The following is a 19,348-nucleotide window of genomic DNA, read 5'->3' as shown; positions in this document are numbered from 1 at the left end:
ACAGAATGTTCCGATTTCAATAGTCTGTCAAGACAACACTAAATATTAGAAAGTAGTAGCCTCTTTCCAAATATTTCTTGACTAATTTTCCAATTTTCTGCTGATTTCACTTGCAGCGCTTAACAAATTTAATCTGAATCAAACGCTGGCGTTGAAGATGTTAACTTGGTCAACATTTTTTTTTGGGGGGGGGGGGGGGTTATGGTGTATGGTGTTAAATTGTTAACTTGATCTCGAATTTCTTGAATACGGTTGGGTGTTCACTCATTCTCTTTCTTTTCGTGGAAGTTTGTCTGAGGACCAAAAAACTCCAAGCTTTTCGCAGCACGGAATTTTCTCGAGGTATCTTTTGAAATTTTAATTGCAACTTTGCAAAGGCGTTCAACGTAATATCATATTAGGTTTTACAGGGGCCTGCATTGAGGTAGTTGATATCACGTGAAAAAATAACTCCTAGGCCTTAGTTCCTTCTCCTTGTTTTAGAGGGGTCAAAGCAAAATGTTCTAAAAAGCTTGGGAATAAAAAAATTATCCAATGATTCCTGTGTCTCAATTTATGGTAATTTTCACATAAAAGCTACTCAAACTTTTATGTATTATATAAAGAGCACGTGCAAACAGAAGCTGAAGGTTGGTTTCAATTTGATGAAAATTTGAAACAACAAAATTTGTAACTCAACAAAACCATTATTCTGGCCTTTTTTACAACTCAAATACAAACAGGAAACAGAATCGGTTTAATTCAAGAGAATCAAGAAACGGCGAATTTTAGTAATTTATATTGCACGGAATTAGCAACAACATTACACGTATCAAGTTAAAAACTGGGCTTGTTCATGCGCTGATTTGTGTGATTTATGTGTTTTTTCACAATGAATTCACACTTAGTTCACGCAGTTTAATTAACAGAAACTCAATTGCAAACCAATTTTGAACCGATTAAAATATTAGCATTTTATGTTCTGTCAGGTTCGGCTCAAATAGGATTCTCAAATGAAACGACTTACGTGAGAATCGAACCCACGCCGAACTCCCCGGAACGCACTAGGTATACGCTGAGCTATATAGCTGGTATTGCTAAGCAACTATACTGGCTTTATACTATACTTTCAACTTTAATGCTATGTAGCATTAACATCCTCCACCCCCGAAGGAGCGAGAACCGGAGCGAGCTTAACGAGCGGCCGAGTGTAGTTTCCGGAAACGGTCCTTAGGTTTGCGGAGCGGGCGGTGTTGTCTTTGCCGTATTTTAGCGACATTATGCGTGCTAGTGTGTAGTGGCCCCTAGGGCTAGTGGATTCAACTAACCACACCATATCTCCCGTTTTCAAATAATATTCGGGAGGAGCATGCCACTTAACTCTTTTATTGAGTGTAGGGACGTACTCACTTAACCATCGCTGCCAAATTGCGTTTGCGTACGACTGCGCACGGGCATAGCGTTTAGAGTGAGAATAGTTTTTACTCGACCTTAGAGACGGAAACGTTAGACTGTGCTGACCTAAGAGGAAATGATTCGGCGTCAAAGCATCAAGACTATGTGGGTCGTCAGAAACGGGAGTGAGTGGACGGCATTTAGTGAACCTTCAACTAGGCACATGGTTGTGTTCAAAATCTCGTCAGTCAACTTTCTTGGCCCTAAGATTGCATAAAACACACGCTTACAACTGCGCACCATTCGCTCCCATGCTCCACCTTGATGTGGTGCACTTGTCTGATTATATTTCCTCTTAATGCCTTTGTGTACGAGCGACAGTGGAGCTTCTGCGTTCCAATTTTTGATGCACAGAAGAAGCTCTTTTTCGGCTCTTACAAAGTTTGTTCCGTTGTCCGACCAAATTATTGAGGGTGTTCCTCGCCTAGAAATAAAGCGGTCGATAGCCATCACACATGAACTGGTGTCCATGGATGGAACCAACTCAATGTGAATTGCGCGAGTCGTTCAGCAAGTAAATAGAAAACCCCAGCGTTTCTCGGAAGATCGACGAATGGTTACATGAATTGGTCCAAAATAATCGACGCCGCAGTTCGAAAACGGTGGCTGGCAGTAACCTAGACGCTCCGCGGGAAGATCAGACATCATTGGAGGAACGGTTTTTGCTTTCTACAGCACACGCAATGTGTTTCAATAGCTCTTAGTGCAGATCTTAAGCGTAGTACAACAAATTGCTGATGAATGACGGAACGAAGGTAGTCGACTGGCTGATTTTCGTGCTTAATGTGATAAAAACGGAGAAACAATCGGATTAGGCGATGGCGGCTATCCAAAATTATTGGATGGCGAGTTTCGAATGCGGTTGCGGAAAGACGTTGGATACGGCCGGTAGATCTAATTAAACCGTTCGGTCCGATAAAAAGCGAATACGATGATATACGGCTCGATGTTTTCACATATTTTCCAGCTGCTAATTGTTTACTTTCAGCTGGGAATGACTCTAACTGCGAAAGTTGCGAAAGTTTTCCTTTGAAATGACAAGTTCTGCTGCATCAATTATGGCCTTATCTGGTGATCTGAAATGTCTATGCTTCTGTGAGAGTCTCAACATATATGCGACCAGTCGCTTTATCTTAAAGAACGAGCTATACTCTTACCAAGGGAAGGCAAAGTCAGTCGAAACTGCAGTGCACGGAAAATTGGAAGAGACCTCTAAACCCTCATTTAGATCGCAGACCGGACCATCCAGGCGAATTTTGTCATTAACTTCCGTATTTGGATTGAAAGGCCAATCAGAAGTTTTCAAAAAGGAAGGGCCGTTTACCCAACTGCTTTGCTTGACGAAGTCAGCAGTAATACCTCTAGTTCCGGTGTCAGCGGGGTTGTCTCCACTCAAAACATGGAACCATTGGTCAATTGATGTTGACTCCAGAATCTCGGCTACTCGGTTGGCTACAAAGACGGGCTGTTTGCTTGTCGAGTTCAACCACTGAAGGACTGTTGTGCTGTCAGTCCACATGAACACTTTGGAAATACTCAGTGTCAGAGCTTTCTCGATATCATCCTTTAGGCGACTAGCAAGAAGCGCAGCCTGAAGCTCCAACTTCGGAATTGAAAGCATCTTCATCGTGGCTACTCTTGCCTTACCGAAGACAAACGCTAGTTGACATTTGGAATAGGCGTTTTCTGAGCTCGAAGGAATGCTACAGAACAGAAAACGTCCAATGAGCTATCACCGAACATGTGCAGCTCAACCTCATCTACTGGGAAGTCAAAATAGCAACGAGGTATTTTGAGCTGCCCTAAAACTGGCAAGCCAGAGTGCCATTCAGTGAATCTGCGGCACAACTCAATTGGCAGTGGGTCGTCCCACTGTTGGCCACTCAATCTCCAGATATCTTTCAGTAGCAAACGTAAGCGTACGGTATACGGGGCGACAAGACCTATGGGGTCGAACACGGAGGACACAAAACTAAGGACCGATCGCTGCGTAACAGAGTCATTGAGTTCGCGGTTGACTCCTCTGCTCACAACCAACGTATCGGTGACGTGGTCCCATTTGAGACCGAGAACATGCGATGCGGTTTCCGGATTAATCGCAGCGGTAATAATTTCCTTACTGTTGTTGGCGCTGGTCTTAGGAGGGTTTAGTTTCGAACACAAATTGGGAACGTTGCTATTAAATTTTGTAAGATTAAACCCACCCAACTTAAGCAGTTTAACTAAACTGCGGCTTAACCTTAAAGCAGTTTCTGGGTTTTTCACAGACCCAAGGTAGTCATCCATGTAAAAGTTGTTTAGCACGGCGTAAGCGGCATCGGGGTAACGATCTTGGTTATCGACGGCTGTTCGGCGAAGAGCATAATTAGCACATGTCGGAGAATCTTTCGCTCCAAATATATGCCTTGCATATTGAAATACACTCACATCTGATGTTGGGTCCTCCCGCCACAAAAAACGCAAGGAACGTTGATCGCTTTCTAGTGAGCCGACCTGCATAAACATGCCTTCGATATCTGCGGAAACTGCGTATTTGTGCTCTCGGAAGCGCATTAAAACGAATAAAAAGTTCTGAGGCAGATCGGGACCGACGAGAAGGGAATTATTCAGTGATTTGCCGTGAAACTTAGAAGCACCGTTTAAAACGCGCCGAACTTTGCCGGGTTTGTTCGAATTTGAAACTGGGTGGTGCGGGACGTACCATACTCGGTCTGAACAGTTTTTTGAGTCGTGAGGGCTAACCGGGACTACGTAACCCTTCTCGAGATCACTTCGGATATCTGATGCGTATTGAGTTTTCAGGTTTAAATCTTTCTCTAGACGCTTTTCAAAAGACTTAAACTGGACCAATGAAGCGTAAAAGTTATCGGGAAGATGAATGTTGTCATCAGCCCAGAGAATTCCGACAGCATAACGGCTGACATTATGAATCGTGGTAGAGTCAATAATTTTTTGTGCACGTTAATCAGCTGAGGAACGGGGATCAGCTTGTTTAAACGTGCCATACGACTCTAGCTCGTACCATTTCTTCACTTGGTCAGCAAGTGCTACGTCTTCAACATTGCACTTGAAAGTGGTGGCTCGAACACCAATTGGTGATGGGAGTGGGCCACTGAGAACCCAGCCAATGGGCATACGGACAGCGACAGGAGTATTTTGATTTCGTCCTTGGAAGTATTCGAGAGGCTTGATTGCATGAAAGACATCCTGCCCTTATATCATCTCAACGTCGGAATAGTTGTAGACAATAGGTTTAATTGGCTGCAGATGTGGAAACCTGTCTTGGAGAACGGGAACGTCAATGGTTTCGGAACCAACGCTCAAACTGTCTTTCACAAACGGCGTAACCCTAAATTGACTTCGGACCTGTTGCGTGGGAACGGATTCCGTCGAATTGAAGCCGTTTACCAGAATATCTAGCTTTGGGCCAGTTAAATTTAAATGCTGTGCTAGGCCCGCCGAGACCCATGAGTGGGTGCAACAGGAATCGCACATTTCAAGAGCAGTGGTCACGTCTGTGTGTGAACTCATTTCCAATTGAAGCACAGGAAAGAGTCCCGTTAGTTTCTTGTAAGACGGCGAACCGGCTACGTTCGATGACGAAGTTTGCGGCTTGTTCCCGTTCGGCGGGGCGGTACTGTTTGAATTTGAATGGCTGGCGTTATTGCTATTGTTTAACTTTTTGTTTGCAGACCTTACGCTGAAAATTTTCTCAGCACCATGCAACAAGACATTATGGGTGCTTTCACAACCAGGCTTAGTGCATTTGCGGGCTTTAGGGCATTTTTGGAACATGTGGTCAGGTTGAAAGCAAGCAAAACACAACCTATTTTGTGCGGAGAATTGAGCTCGTTGAGTTGGGGTCTTTTCCCTAAACACAGAACAACTCCAGAGTGGGTGTTTACCCTTGCACTGGAGGCACGGAGCATAAAATGGTTTTTCAACTTTTGAAGCAGCGGCAAAAACTTTTGTAGATGGTTTATGGAAACCAGTCTTTGGAGTCTCCTCAGGTCGTGACTTATTCTGACTCACACGCATAAGTTCATGTGACTCAGCCTTGTCGAGGAGCCAATCATTAAAATCTAAAACGGTTGGCTGTCTCCAACATTTCTTTACAGAGTGGAGAGACCACGACTCTTTCATATTTGGCGGCAATTTTGAAATAACTTGATTCAAAACAGATGTACTCTTCAAGTCGTACTCATATCCTAACGATTTTAAAACAGCGACAAGACTGGATATACAGGAAGCAAAATTGATAATGTTTTCGGAATTGTGAATTTTGAGAGGTGGAAAATACGAAAGTTGTTCAAGATGAGCTGCCACAATCGTCTGTGGTTGTCCAAATTTCCTCTCTAGAGTTTTCAAAGCGTCCTTGTAGAATACTCCACTGTAAGCGAATTCGGCAATTGCATTCTTCGCTTTTCCTGAAACGAGAGTTTTGAGATATGTCAGTTTGACATCATCACTTAAAACTTTTGCATCGATTGCACTTTTGAACTGACCAAACCATTCAGGCCACTGCAATGGATTTCCGTCGAAAGAAGACAATTTCCACTCAGGCAAGGGACCTTTCTGGCTCAGTGTCAAGATTTCAGCTAGATCTTGATTAGTGATTCGTTTACTGCCCGAGGACGTAAATGGGCCATATTGTTTGTTCTCATTTGTATAAGGCGCCATCAGCGGTTTTGAATAAATAGCAGCGTCTACAGCTTTAGGATCACCGACATAAAAAGTTGTTCCTCCGCTAGAACGGTTAAGCATTCGATGGCTGTGTGACATAATATGAGTTAGGGGAGAAGGTGACTGTTGGAGGATTGAGAGGACCAACTTTAGTTGGTAAAAGCGGTTGGTACACAACATTTGCAGAATTTCTTGGGAAAAAGGTTTGTTGAGCAATGGTCATTGAGCTCGTCGGGATATTAGAATGTTGAAAACTACTGTGCATCAAAGGGTTGTAATTGCAAAGGTTGGTCAAAGGTAGCTGTTCCTGTGGCTCATACGTACTGTTTACATTTGGATTTGGCAAGCTGACACTTGTATTTGGTGTATGAGGGACGTTAACACTTTTTTTGTGAGTTTATACACGTGTTTTCGAAATAATTAGCATTTGGATGAGAGTTATTAATCATCGTCAGATTTCTACTGAAAGGCATTTCAATACTTGAAAATGACAAGAACTCGGAAGCTGGTTCCAGATTGACACTTTGGACTGGCGCCACGGGCTGAACTATCTCCTTAGTTGGGAATTGAGTGTTCACCCAACTTCTTTTCCTGTCTTCCTCCGTTTGGTGCTCCTGAACGGCCATTGCCAATTTTGATCTGCTACGCCGAAGTTCACAAATTTCAGAGGCGTCTTCCAGATATTCAGCCTCTTCGATAGTTGCTTCGGCTAGCTTTTGACGGCTTTCCTCTGCAACCACATCAAGATCAAGTTGACCCTTCATCGACTGAATCTGGATCTCTTGCTTTTTCAAACGAAGCTTAGCCTCTACTTGGCGTTCAACTTCCTCGCGTATATTTTTTGCAAGGGCTGCCTCTCTTCGACGCTCACTCGAAGTCATTGATGCAATCTTAGAACGCTGTGAAAGGGGTTTCTTGGAACGGACGGATTCGCTTGGCGTTGGGATTCGTGCAGTTGCTATCTGGTTATCTTGATGTTTAATTTGAAAGTAATTTTTAGCTAACCTAATACATCGTCATTTTTTGCAGTGATAGATCCTAGGTAAAACTCAAGTTGATTTATTGTTTCAGCAGCGTTGTTGCTGTGCATAGACAAAGATTTAAGCTCATCATTTTTCTCTATAGTTTTTTGTAAGCAATTGCTAGATTTTTCGATGTATGTTTCAATTTTAGCTGGTCTATCATTCGCACTTATATATTCCGTAATTTTAGCATGTTTCCAACTCTTTCCTGGCAATTTTTGTTTAGCTTCTGGCCGAAGTCAAGCTCCATTCATTTTAAAATATTTAATTTTAAATAAGAGCAAAAAAAAACAAATCAGTGTCGATTGACGGAATCAAACTAAAATCAATTCAAGTAGCCGCGTCCTATACCGAACGAGAGGATCCTCGCAAGACCCCTACGATTCTCGTTGGCTACGGAACAGAAGGACATCAAACTACAAAATTGAAAATAAAGATGAATTTAACTAATGGAAAAAAAACAAATCAAGATTTATAATGCCTAACAAATGTTAAATATTCTTCGACTGTTGTCATTTGTGAAATCTTATGCCTATCTGCTTTTCTTTTCCTTGAATTTGTTCGACGACTTTTAACTTTATTGATAAGTTTGGACAGACTGGGGAAATAACGTCGAATGATTCTCAAATTTTTTTATTTCTAAAAACGCCGGAGGATGAATTAATTTAAGCTTACGAATTAATTCTTTGTTGCTAGCTGTTCTTTTTGAGATTGAATGTTTGGTCACATTAATGGTTAATATTCCTGTTTCAACCAAACGTCCATAATTATTGGGGTTATTTTGACGGGGTACGTAAATAATGGCTGATATTTTGTTTTCATATTCTTTTAAAATTTCAATCAGATTTTCTGGTGTAAGTGGGTTATCGTTGTTTGATCTATGCTTGCTCAATGATTTATTTATAACATCGTGCCAAATTATAAAGTTTTTCTCTATCATACATTTTGGGGAATTGCATAAAAGATATTGAACAGTCTTTTGCCGGTTATTTGCATTCAAATTAAAGCTTAAACCTGGAACTGCTTTAAAAGTGTCGTCGAGGCGTTTTTGTAGAGTTAATAGTAATGTATTTACGGAGTGATGGAGAGAACTCGCAGCAATGATGAACACCATTGAGAGTGATAAGCGATACGGTTGTTTTAAAGGCAATCAATTTAAGGAGTCTGTTGTTGTAAAGTCGTCACATAGAAATGAGAAGAAAAAAAAATATCACGCTTATAACTTTAAGAACCCTTAGCTGAGGGTTTTGTAGGGTTTTACTAAGGCTTTGATTCACTCCTATTTAAGTTAACGCATACGGTTTATCGGTTAAAATCAACGAAGTTACGGCAGAACGATAGTAGTAACGGTCGCGGCGGTATGCGGCCGAAAATGAGGCGAGCCGAGTAAATTTTTCAAGTTTATCCAACCACTGGAGGAAACCGAGGTAGGGATTCACTCAAAAAACTTGCTCGACACGATTGACGGTTTGAACGGTGAAAGTTTTTGGAAAAGTTGGTATAACTTTTTTTTTTTCGTGAAAATTTTTTTTTTTTTTGAAAAAACTTTTTTGCGAAAATTTTTTTGGAAAATTTTCTGGATTTATTTTTCACAAATTTTTTTGGGTTCGAGACTCTCCTGGGGTAATAGGGCACTGGGTATGCACGAGTATTAGGGTTTCTAATAGGGTCTTTATCGGTTTGCAATCAATTATATCGTATATGATTTTATAGCACTGATAATCAAAAAAGTAGCACTTTTTTTTGGTTAAAAAACTAGATCAAATTAAAATCTATAAGTTAGATGAAAACACAGGTTCGATCTTACAAGTTTTTTTGCAGCGAGTTCACCGAGCTTCAGACCAAAAGTCTACAAAAAATCCACAAAATACCACTTTCGGCCTTGTGTGTGTTGTCGGCTTTCTGGGTTGTCGGCTTTGTTTTGACTAGGGCAGATTTTGGGATGATACTGCTACAGGAACTGGTTTTTTCGACAAAAGTATTTTGCTGTTGTGGCAAAAGTTGTCGATCGTATCGGTTCGGCTAAACTCGGGAAGCGCCACCGTTCTTGATTTCGTTAACTGGGTTGTTTTTCACAATTTCTGACTTTCGGCCAATCGACCTGTTTCTGATTTTTCGGTCGATTGCACTAGTTTGAATTTTCGCGTAATCTGACCATTGGTATGGGTTTCGTTCAGTTTGAGGTCGCACTAAAATGTACAGATATATTTTGCTTTTGGATAACAATTCCCGAGTCGCGGCACCAAAATATTCTGGCCTTTTTTATAACTCGAATAAAAACAGGAAACAGAATCGGTTTAATTCAAGAGAATCTATAAACGATGAATTTTAGTAATTCATAATGCACGGAATTAGCAACAACATTACACGTATCAAGTTAAAAAGTGGGCTTGGTCATGCGCTGATTTGTGTGATTTATGTGTTTTTTCACAATGAATTCACACTTAGTTCGCGCAGTTGAATTAACAGAAACTCAATTGCAAACCAATTTTGAACCGATTAAAATATTAGCATTTTATGTTCTATCAAGTTCGGCTCAAATAGGATTCTCAAATGAAACGACTTAGGTTAGAATCGAACCCACGCCGAACTCCCCGGAACGCACTATGTATACGCTGAGCTATATAGCTGGTATTGCTAAGCAACTGTACTGGCTTTATACTATACTTTCATACTTTCAACTTTAATGCTATGTAGCATTAACAACCATGGCTTGCTTAGCTAACATGATCAAAGCAGACCTGCTTCTAGAGGCTAAAAAATTGCAGTTGCTAGAGGAAGAAAAAAATCAGAAGCTAGACCATGAAGATACCATTTTGAAAAGCAGGAACAATTACAAGAAGCTCGTCTACAACAACAGACCCTACAATTTAAACAGGAAACTATCACAAGACTGGAAAAAGATGTAGAATTCTTTCGAAAACAAATTGAAAAAATAATTGACAATTTACTAGAACAAAAACAACAAGTATCCGACGTTTCAACAATACAATGACGAATTTCAGCCCGAATTTGTCCCTCGGTTTGCAAAATCCTCATAATATCGGACCGCTCCTACCGAAAAATTAATCAACAGGATATTGGACCACTAACTGCAAAATATATTCATATTCATCGGCTACTCTAAATGACGTTGTTAGTATTGTTGACACATATACTTATGGGACAAAAGTTAAAACCTTGTTATGCATGTGGGACATGATGCTAGTGATGGGGGACTAACCGGAAAAGAAACTTGTGAACAATTTCGTGAAACTATTGAGAAATCCGTTAAGAAATTCAAGCCTCATAGAGTTGCAGCTTGCAAAATAACTCCTGTGAAAAACGTTTTTTTTGTAGAGATCAAAACAACACTGAAATAAACTTTTTCAAGGACGCTCTGGTCAAAAGTTGAGTGTCTGAATACTAATCTATCACCTACTAACATTTGTGGCTAGGGATAGTGGCATTCAACTACTAGTGGAAATTCTAAGGGGCTGTTTTTCTGAAAACAGTCTCGCCATTTCCAATGCTGAAATTAAACAGCAGAAAATAGTTCGCAAAGCAAAGGACGTTTGAGTTACAATTTTGACTGTTCTTCCACTAAAGGAAAATAATACAATCAAATACCGGTCTTATTTATATCTGCATGTACTATTGTATTCTATTTACTTAAATTTTTTTTGCTTATCTTAAAAAGACTCAAGTTAGTCCTCTCAGAAGACATTGAGAAAATCCTAGACCAGCAAGAACTATTATCTTTTGAACATTTTCTGCAAAATGAAGGTCAACCTAACACAGTGAAATTTTGCTTGATAATTTTCAGAACCGCACAAAACAGTTATCAGGAAATCGACGATTTTTTAGTGAAATTTTGATGAACACTATAGTTGTAGCAACAGAAACATGGCTCAATAAAACCAGCAGAAAATACTTTTTTAAGCTCAAGGAATAATTTTGTTCGTCTTCCACGCTCCGAATGGACAGGTCTAAAAAGAGGGGGAGGTGTTGGAATTTGGACTCCTTCATTATTCAAAATGCATTTTCCTAAGGATCTCATGACTGGTGAAAGAAAGTTTTTGAGTCACAATGGGGTAAAATTGAATCATCAAGCATGCGAAAAACTTTGATTAATTTTTCGTCAATTTTGCTCTCGATATTTTTGCTCACGAAAAAACCTCTCCGTAGTTTTTTGACGAATTAAGTGGTGAAATTTCTCAAGCGTTTGCTTCAAAAGTGGTAGTTTTTATGTTTGAGGACTACAATATAGATCTTCTAAAAAAGGACGAGTCATCAAAACTTTTCGACTTTGCTGCAAATTTTCGTTTAACTATACCAAACTTCACTTAGCCATCACGTGTAAAAGATAATGATTTTTCACTTATCAACCATTGCTTAGTTTCCAACAACCTTTTTAAGATTTTTCAAGATTCCAAGATTTTCATTTTTTTAAAGGGGATAATTCAACTTAGATCTTGCCTTTTTTGATTGGTCAGATACGTATAAAAAATCCTCGGGATCGGAAATGTTTGAGACGTTTGGACTTATTGTTGAAAAAGTTATAAGTGCGCATGCTCCATATCTCACAAAAACCATAAATCAAAAACTGGTAACCAAAAATAAAAAAGCATGGAATGATAAATCCTTGAAGACTCTGATAAACAATAAACATAGGTATTTCAATATATGGAAAAACACTGGTTGTGAGGTAGCGCACAGAGAATACAAAAAGGTTAGAATTTTGGTCAACTGGAATCTGGCAATTGCTTGACAAAAATATCACATTGAAAATTTTCAGCAGCTTTCCAACAGTAAAGAACAATGAGATTTCATAAACAAAAAAAAACAAAAAAATAGGGAAAAAGAGTAATCAAAAGTCAGTAACTATCAGCGAAATAGATCTGGAAAATGGTAAAAAAAACAAAACATGTTACTGAAATAGCAAATTATTTGAATTAAGTTTTCTCAAATATAGGTACTTTTAATGGTGAACATATATCCCGAAAAACAAAAGATCAAATTACAAGTGCAGTTTTTGATTTTGGTTGCGTCACAAGAAAAAAAATTTAGGAAGAAATGAATAAAATATCGTTGAATAAATTTCCAGGGCTAATGGTAATATAAGCTTTTTGCCTTCATCAAGGTAGACTTGCTCTCGGTACACACCTCCAATTCGCAATAAATGAAAGTATATTACAAAACCAGTTTCCATCCTTGCTCAAAAAAGCATATATCACCATTGTCTTCGAAAAAGGTAAAACACAGGTTGCATCAAATTATGTTGCAAACACCTTGCATCAAACTATGTTGCAGTTTAGGACAAACACGCTTTCAAAAGATTTTGAACGCTTGTTTGAACCAAATTAAGGAACAAAATTCTTTATTAAAGTCTAACAAATCGGATTTCAGGAAAACGAATCTGCGACTGATGCAGTTATCACTTTTACTGAAATGGTTTTTGAAAACATGGATCAATCAAGAAAAACAAGTGCACTTTTTCTCGATCTTGCTAAAGCTTTCAATTCCATTTCTCATGAAATTGTCTTAGAAAAAAATTGACATGTGTGGTTTTTCCAAAAATGCATCAAATCTCCTAAACGCTTTTTTAAAAGACCTTCAAGAAGGTGTAAAGCTTCAAAATCATTAATTTGACTGGATAACACTTTATCATAGCGTTCCACAAGGTGCTGTTTTCGGACCCTTAGATTTTTTTCTTAACGTAAATGTTTTTAAAAATTAAATCAACATTAACATGAATTTAGTACAAGTATCTTATTAACAGGAAACTCATTTTAGGACCTAAGAACCTCAATGCTAGAAACACTAGAAAAAATTCATAAATATTTGAATAAAAACAAACTTGTCCTTAATTTTGACAAAAACGGAATTTGTTTTCTGAGGGAAAAAGATTAAATTAGAAAAAAATTTTATAGAGAAGAAAAACTACCTACAAAAGAACATGCCAGGTATCATGGAGTTTTAGTGGACAGAAATCTTACTTTTTCAGCTGAATTGAATAAATTTTAAGCAAAATGGCTGTTGCAATTAAGTCAATATACTGCGTTCTACACATGGTACCGTTAGAAACAATAATTATGCTTTTTAGATCACTAGTTTCGTCACATTTATCTTTCAATTCAGAGCTTTTTTCAAAATCTACCCATTTCTCAAATTAACAAAATAAACAGACAAATTAATTTAAGAAGCAAAGTCTGCTATCTCCGCAAAAAATATGATCATGCATGAGATTTACTTCTCAAGTCTAAGGTCTTACCAGCCGAACTTTTCATTACCCAGCATAGCTTGACTAGAATGTTCGGTGTGGTGAAAAGTATTTAAAAATGAATTTGGTAGGCAGTTCATCTATAACAGAGTACCTGTGAAACTAAACGAACGCACAAAACAAATGAAAAGAAACAGATTCCTAAAAACAAATTGGGGGAAGAAGTCTGCCTTAAACAATAGTTGTTATAAATGGAACAATTTAAACATAAAGTTGAGAAAAGTTAAAGCTAAACAAAATTTTAAATTTGATTTGAAAACTTTTTAAATAGAATTACACGGAAAAATTCTTATTGACATATCCATAAGTTCTTATCGAAATTGTTTTTATATTAAGTTTTAGTATGGTTTTATTCATTTTCATTTCTACTAGTTGTATTTGTATATTCACACGCCGGTTTGGTTGTTGTTTTTTAACTTATTATGATAATTACTTTTTGTAGCAGCATGTATGTTTAACCAAGTGGTGATTTTGAATTTATATGTTTGTAAAAGAAAAAAGTAATAATTTAATTATCAGATTTCCCAGTGAAGTAAAATTTTTACCTATTGATTCAGTTTTCTCAAATTGGGCAAATTTTATCAAAAAAGTGGTAATCATAATTTGTTCTTTAAGGCCATCTATTTAGTCTTTGAGTTTCGAAATTTTTTCGATCCTTGACCTTTTTGCAACCGTCTGTTGACCGGGTTTTGCTTTGCACTATAAACGATGTTGTCTCCAGTTAAGGTTGTTGTTTGTAGGACAGTGCCAACTACATCAAGTTCAAAATGTACTTTGTGCAAGCCCACACGAAGATCCGAGACCATGCTGATCTGTTCATTGCCCTATTCGAACTGGTAAATATATCATCAGAGTTTCTCAGTTTGAAGGGCGCGACAGTCTAACATAGTTTTCAAAGCTACTCTTCTCGTAAACTTGGAAAGAATGATGAAGAAGAAAGGGTTTAATGAACCGAAACTAACTCTTAAAAACGTTTTTAAGTCATTTTTGAAAAGTGTTTGCAATTGATTTGTTTTCATTGGTGGGCCAGGGTGACCACTTGGTCACTATTTTAGTGACCAGTCACTATTGGTCACTAATTGGTAACTATTCTTCCAATGGTCACTAAAAGTCACTATTTACAACGGTTTTTGGCGACGGACCCTAAAATTTTTCTAAAGGCGCCAAAATATACTAATATTGAGGGGGGAGCGCGCGCCAAAAAAACGCAATTTTTTTTTTTCAAAATTTTTCAAAAAGTGCCTAAAACTGTCTTTTTCAGCCTGTTTATTCTAAATTATGCTTGCGGCGCAGAAATTTTGGCCAGTTTTAGTGCTTTGGCAGAGCTTGAAAAATTAATTTGGCCGACCTAAAAAAAAGGTAGACAAAAAATTCGAAAATTGTCATAGTCACTATTTTTCTCTCAAAAAAGTGGTCACCCTGTGGTGGGCGGGCTTTAAAAACAGCGCACATTTTTTATCAACAAAAAATTAAATAGTTTGAAGTTTTTCATTTACTGCGGGAAGGTAAGTATATATTTTTTCATTTTTCTGCGAGTTTTTCATTTACAACGGATGCGAGCCATACTTTAAATAAATCCTATCTGAAAAAGAAGTGGTCAATTTAAGATGCTGGGTGCGGGTATGCCGGAGTTGCGATTTGCAGAGCACATCAATTTTCTCAGGGACAAAACACTGTTGGTTGGGACAGAAGACAGGGGTAAAAGTGTACAGCAGAAGATCATGGATGTGTTTGATGCGGCGGCCACGAACCAGCGCCAGATTTTGAACCAGCGCATTCACCAGTTGAAATAACAGAAAGCACCCAGATTCAGTATCTTTTTACGTTCAAGGACGACTTTTACGCGGAATCATATAAAACCCGGATAACAACTAAGAAAACTGATCGACACTTGTCAGCTTCTTGCCAAAAAATTTATTGAAAAATTGTCATTGTGAATACTAAATTTTGGTACAAAAATGAGTACGTGAATATTTTCGAGAAGAATAGTATTTTGAGAATTCTGGTATTTTAAGTTTAAAAGCTTTTTTGCGGGTTAATTTATAGTTACTTCTTGTTCAATGTTTTCATCGCTGTCATTTAAAAAGTTTTTGGGTGCCGTTAAAAAGCTCTATCAATTATGATAAGGGTTAAAAGTAATCTAAAACCATTTACAACCCATTCTTAAAACAATTGGTTCACAAAATAGTTTTTGAAACCTATTCTAGTTTTACTTTGTTTTGAACAATTTGTTAAAAAAACAGTTTTTGGTGCTCTTCGATCTGTTTTGCTTTGCTTATAAAATTTTTGTGCAAAAAATTTCCTTGATATTTTTTGCTCTAAATTGTTGGCTAATGTAGATTTTGTGCTGGATTTGGGCTGCAGTAGATGTGGTTTAACGATCAAATAAAATAAGTTTGTTTCATTCACGAAATATTTAAACGTTTATAAATCTAAATATCAGGAACTAAATGAGTCACGGCTGGCAATAATTGGACAAGTAGTGTTTTATTTAACTATATAATTTCAATTAAGTTTCTGTATTTTTTCGATTACAAATTTTGGTAGCTTATTTATAACGTACTACAGAAAATAACCGGATTTCATCATGTTTACACTAGCGAACTTAAGTGAGCGTTAATTTAATTGTAAGATTCCTCTTTTTCCTAACCTAAGTCGCAAATATTGGTGTCAACTTTACGGTTTTTTGATAGCATGTGCTTTAAAATTCGGACAGTAATAAGTTAACACAAATGACGCATATTTAATTCATCAAATGAACCGAAGAAAGTAATTTGTTTCAAACAACAAAAAAACTTGATTTCAGAAATTTTTTAACTCATTGAATCTCGTAATTTTTTGAAATGCTCAGTTTATACTTAATGCGGCCTAATTTTTTCCATAGTACTTCATGTAAAATTAGTGAGGATGCCTTCAGTTTGTTAAATTCAAATCATTACTTGCAAAATTGTGCTATTCGTATTTGGTGTCATTTTTGCTGCATGGCATTGGCAATTTATTAGCATATGTAGCTGCCGTATGAGTGACTAGTGTTTGCCGGCTGTTAAGGGTTCCTGGCCAAGAGGGAAGGGCGTGAGACTCCAACTCTTGAGCTCGCAAGTTGGAAGCCCATACGTAGCAAGGTTTTACTGATTCGAGGCTTATTTCCTACTTTTTTTTTATTTCACTGTATAAAACTGCTTTTTTTGTCATGTTCTCGCTAGTGTTTGCGATGCGTGGTTTGTCTCTGTGTTGAAAAATTTTGTGGGGCGTCTTCACATTCAAACAGTTTAAAACATCAAAAAAGCTGTGATCAATCTGATTTGTATGGCTTACCTTTTGAGACTTTTTCAACTTAGTAAAATCAGCCAAAAAATCTCTAACTGAAATAAAAATTGAACGCCAAAAATGAGAACAAACTAAATGTTAGCTTAATTGAGATTTTATCACTGAACAAAATGTTGAAGACAAGTGAAGTTTTTAAGACAAGAAAGTGCGTATAATCTCTTCTAATGAATTGACATTTGTGGTATTTTATGAAACTTTTGATGTACGTTGTAGAAATAAAGTATTAGTCTTGAAAACCAATCAAGAAATATACTGGTACAGAAACCTTTGCGGCTTTCAATAAAGGCTTTTCGATTTTTGCCAGACGTGAATGTATTTGTGTATAAATTGTCTCATTGAAAAATGATAATTAAATAATTATATTCTTGTAAAGTTCGTTTATTGTGCATTCAAATAATATCAAATCAATAAAATGATCGAGAAATTGATTGTTTGAGAAATAATTGAGTTTTTTTGGTTAAATAGAAGTTATTCTGATTGTCTAGAATTGTAAGGCTTACCTGGAAGTGCAATTTTTCTTTTCGAGAGATCGTTCTTGATAATTGTTTTTTTTTTGAAATTTGTCAAAAAATTAACCGTAAACAAGTAAAAACGATACAGGTTTCAAAAATAAGAATAGTTGCTGTGCAAGTAGCTAATAATGTTTCGATTCTGCAAATTTTGGTAAGATCAATTTTTGATTCAGAAAAAAAGTATGATAAAATGTCAAAATTGGTCTTTCTTTGGAGAGTTTTTCTGTTGTTGAGTTTTTAGTTAGTGAGAGCAGACGGAATTGGGAACTGAGAACTAGCTTAAATAAATCCGAAAATTTTTTAATTAGATTGGACATTTGGCCTATAGTTTCCAGTCTGCTATAAAGCATGCGACTAAAAAGTAAAAAGATACTTCCAGATTTTTTAAATAAAAAACAAACCCATTACGAGGCCAAACTGTGCATTTTGTGCATTGTAAGGGGATTCCGCAACAAGGACGCTTACTTTTCTCTTCTTTTGTTCTTTACTTTCCTTTGATCGTTCCGACAAAATTTTCACATGTTTAAAGACTTGTCTCTGGAATCCAGGAACATACAGACACAAAATTGTGCTCCTATCCAGTGCACAGTTTGGCCTCGTAATGCCCAACGCTGTAGTTCAGCGCTATTGGATCAAGCCATAGCATCAGTTGGAAAAATTGTCCTGTCTCTTAAACATTACTCCGCTGTAAAGTATACGGGTAGGGCCCCGCGTCAAGTGTTTTTGGCCGACCGGTCAAACCGACGAAAACAGGTCAATTGGGAAACTCTTGCTGTTGCATCGCTTCATACGGATCGTTTTTTTGTGCACATCCTTGAAACCATTTTGTTCAAATATATATAGTAAATAATCATATAAAAACGAGGGCGCACTAAATACATTTTGCGCTCGTTTTTTTCCTCCTTTATTTCAGCAATTTAGCAGTTTCAGTTATTTTTCAAATGCTGGATACTTTTGTCAAGGTCAATTGTAAGCCCGGAAACAAAGCCAGCAATTGCGTGTCTCTTCAACACTGTTTCACAGAATTTTTTTGGCTCTTTCTTCTTATACACCATCCCACGAAAGTTTATAGTTTACCATTATTGTACAATACTTTTGTTCAGAAACTGACAGGTGTTACTAGGAAAGAGCCGATTGTGCACTGACATAAGGATTGGCTTCAACAGCCGATAATTTTAAAACAAAATCAGAGTAAAAGAAACAAATACCACACTAAAAAAACTCAATTTACAAGTGATACTAATAGAAGAACCTGAAGGTAGATTTAGCTGTGAGATCATGCCATGTTGACAATTTTTTTTGCAGATATTTGTAAACTTTTTAGGTTGGAGACAATTTTTGCTTGACTGTATTTCAAATTTTATTGGCTTACTGTAACTCTCACATTCCGAATTTGTCATTTTTATGTTTGTCATAGGTGTTTTATGGCTAAATATTTTTACTATATAAAGTACGCAGAACAATTTGTTTCACAAAAATTAGTTTTTCCCCCAATCTGAAGCTTCTTACATTAAGATCAGTTTTTAAAAATTTCTTATATTTGAAATTAATATGAAGGGTTAAAGAGAAAAAGAGCAAGTTTTTGATAACTTGGAATGTTTTTAACAGTTTTGTCGCTTCAGAATTATTTTGCTTGTCAGAGTTATTTTCTTTTTAAAATGAGCTTTTTCAGATAGCTTCGGATAAATGATATAAGACAGAGAAAGTTTAACAATTTTCTAAAGATTTTGAAACATATCAAAACCACCAGAGTTTGATGGAGTCACTAGAGGCCAGTTGCAAAGCATGAGCTTAATCAATCTATTAAAAAATCTACAATTGACTTTGCTTTTGTTCCAACTATTGAAAATGTGGAGGAACTACGTATTCGGAGCTGTTTTAAATTATTTCCCAAGCCAAATCAGGTACCTTAAATAATCAGTGAAACGGTTCGAATGATATTTCATGTTAAAGTCTTCTCATTTGTAGTTCCAATACCATTAAAAGGCTCAAAAATTGTGCCATTGGAGCACTCGAGTAACGTTCGTTATCTGAAAAATAGTTGAAAAAAACTTGATTTTACTGAAAAGAAAACTAATTTTGGAAGTTTTCTTTTGCGCTTCCTTGGC

General features: G+C 37.1%; 1 protein-coding gene across 1 annotated transcript in view; it reads left to right on the top strand.

Annotated features, from left to right (window-relative positions):
• Window positions 1-15,424, top strand: part of LOC134854839 (uncharacterized) — a 94,011-nt gene extending 78,587 nt beyond the window's left edge. Inside the window, exons 25-26 of the mRNA XM_063871198.1 lie at window positions 14,142-14,237; window positions 15,009-15,424. Coding sequence (XP_063727268.1) covers window positions 14,142-14,237; window positions 15,009-15,194 — 282 coding nt within the window. The 3' untranslated portion in view covers window positions 15,195-15,424. The remainder of the gene's footprint in view (window positions 1-14,141; window positions 14,238-15,008) is intronic.
• The last annotated feature ends 3,924 nt before the right edge of the window (window positions 15,425-19,348 follow it).

This window comes from Symsagittifera roscoffensis, chromosome 9 (assembly GCF_963678635.1).
Source record: "Symsagittifera roscoffensis chromosome 9, txSymRosc1.1, whole genome shotgun sequence".
NCBI classification, from domain to species: domain Eukaryota; kingdom Metazoa; phylum Xenacoelomorpha; order Acoela; family Convolutidae; genus Symsagittifera; species Symsagittifera roscoffensis.
This window is presented reverse-complemented; position numbering and strand designations above follow the sequence as displayed.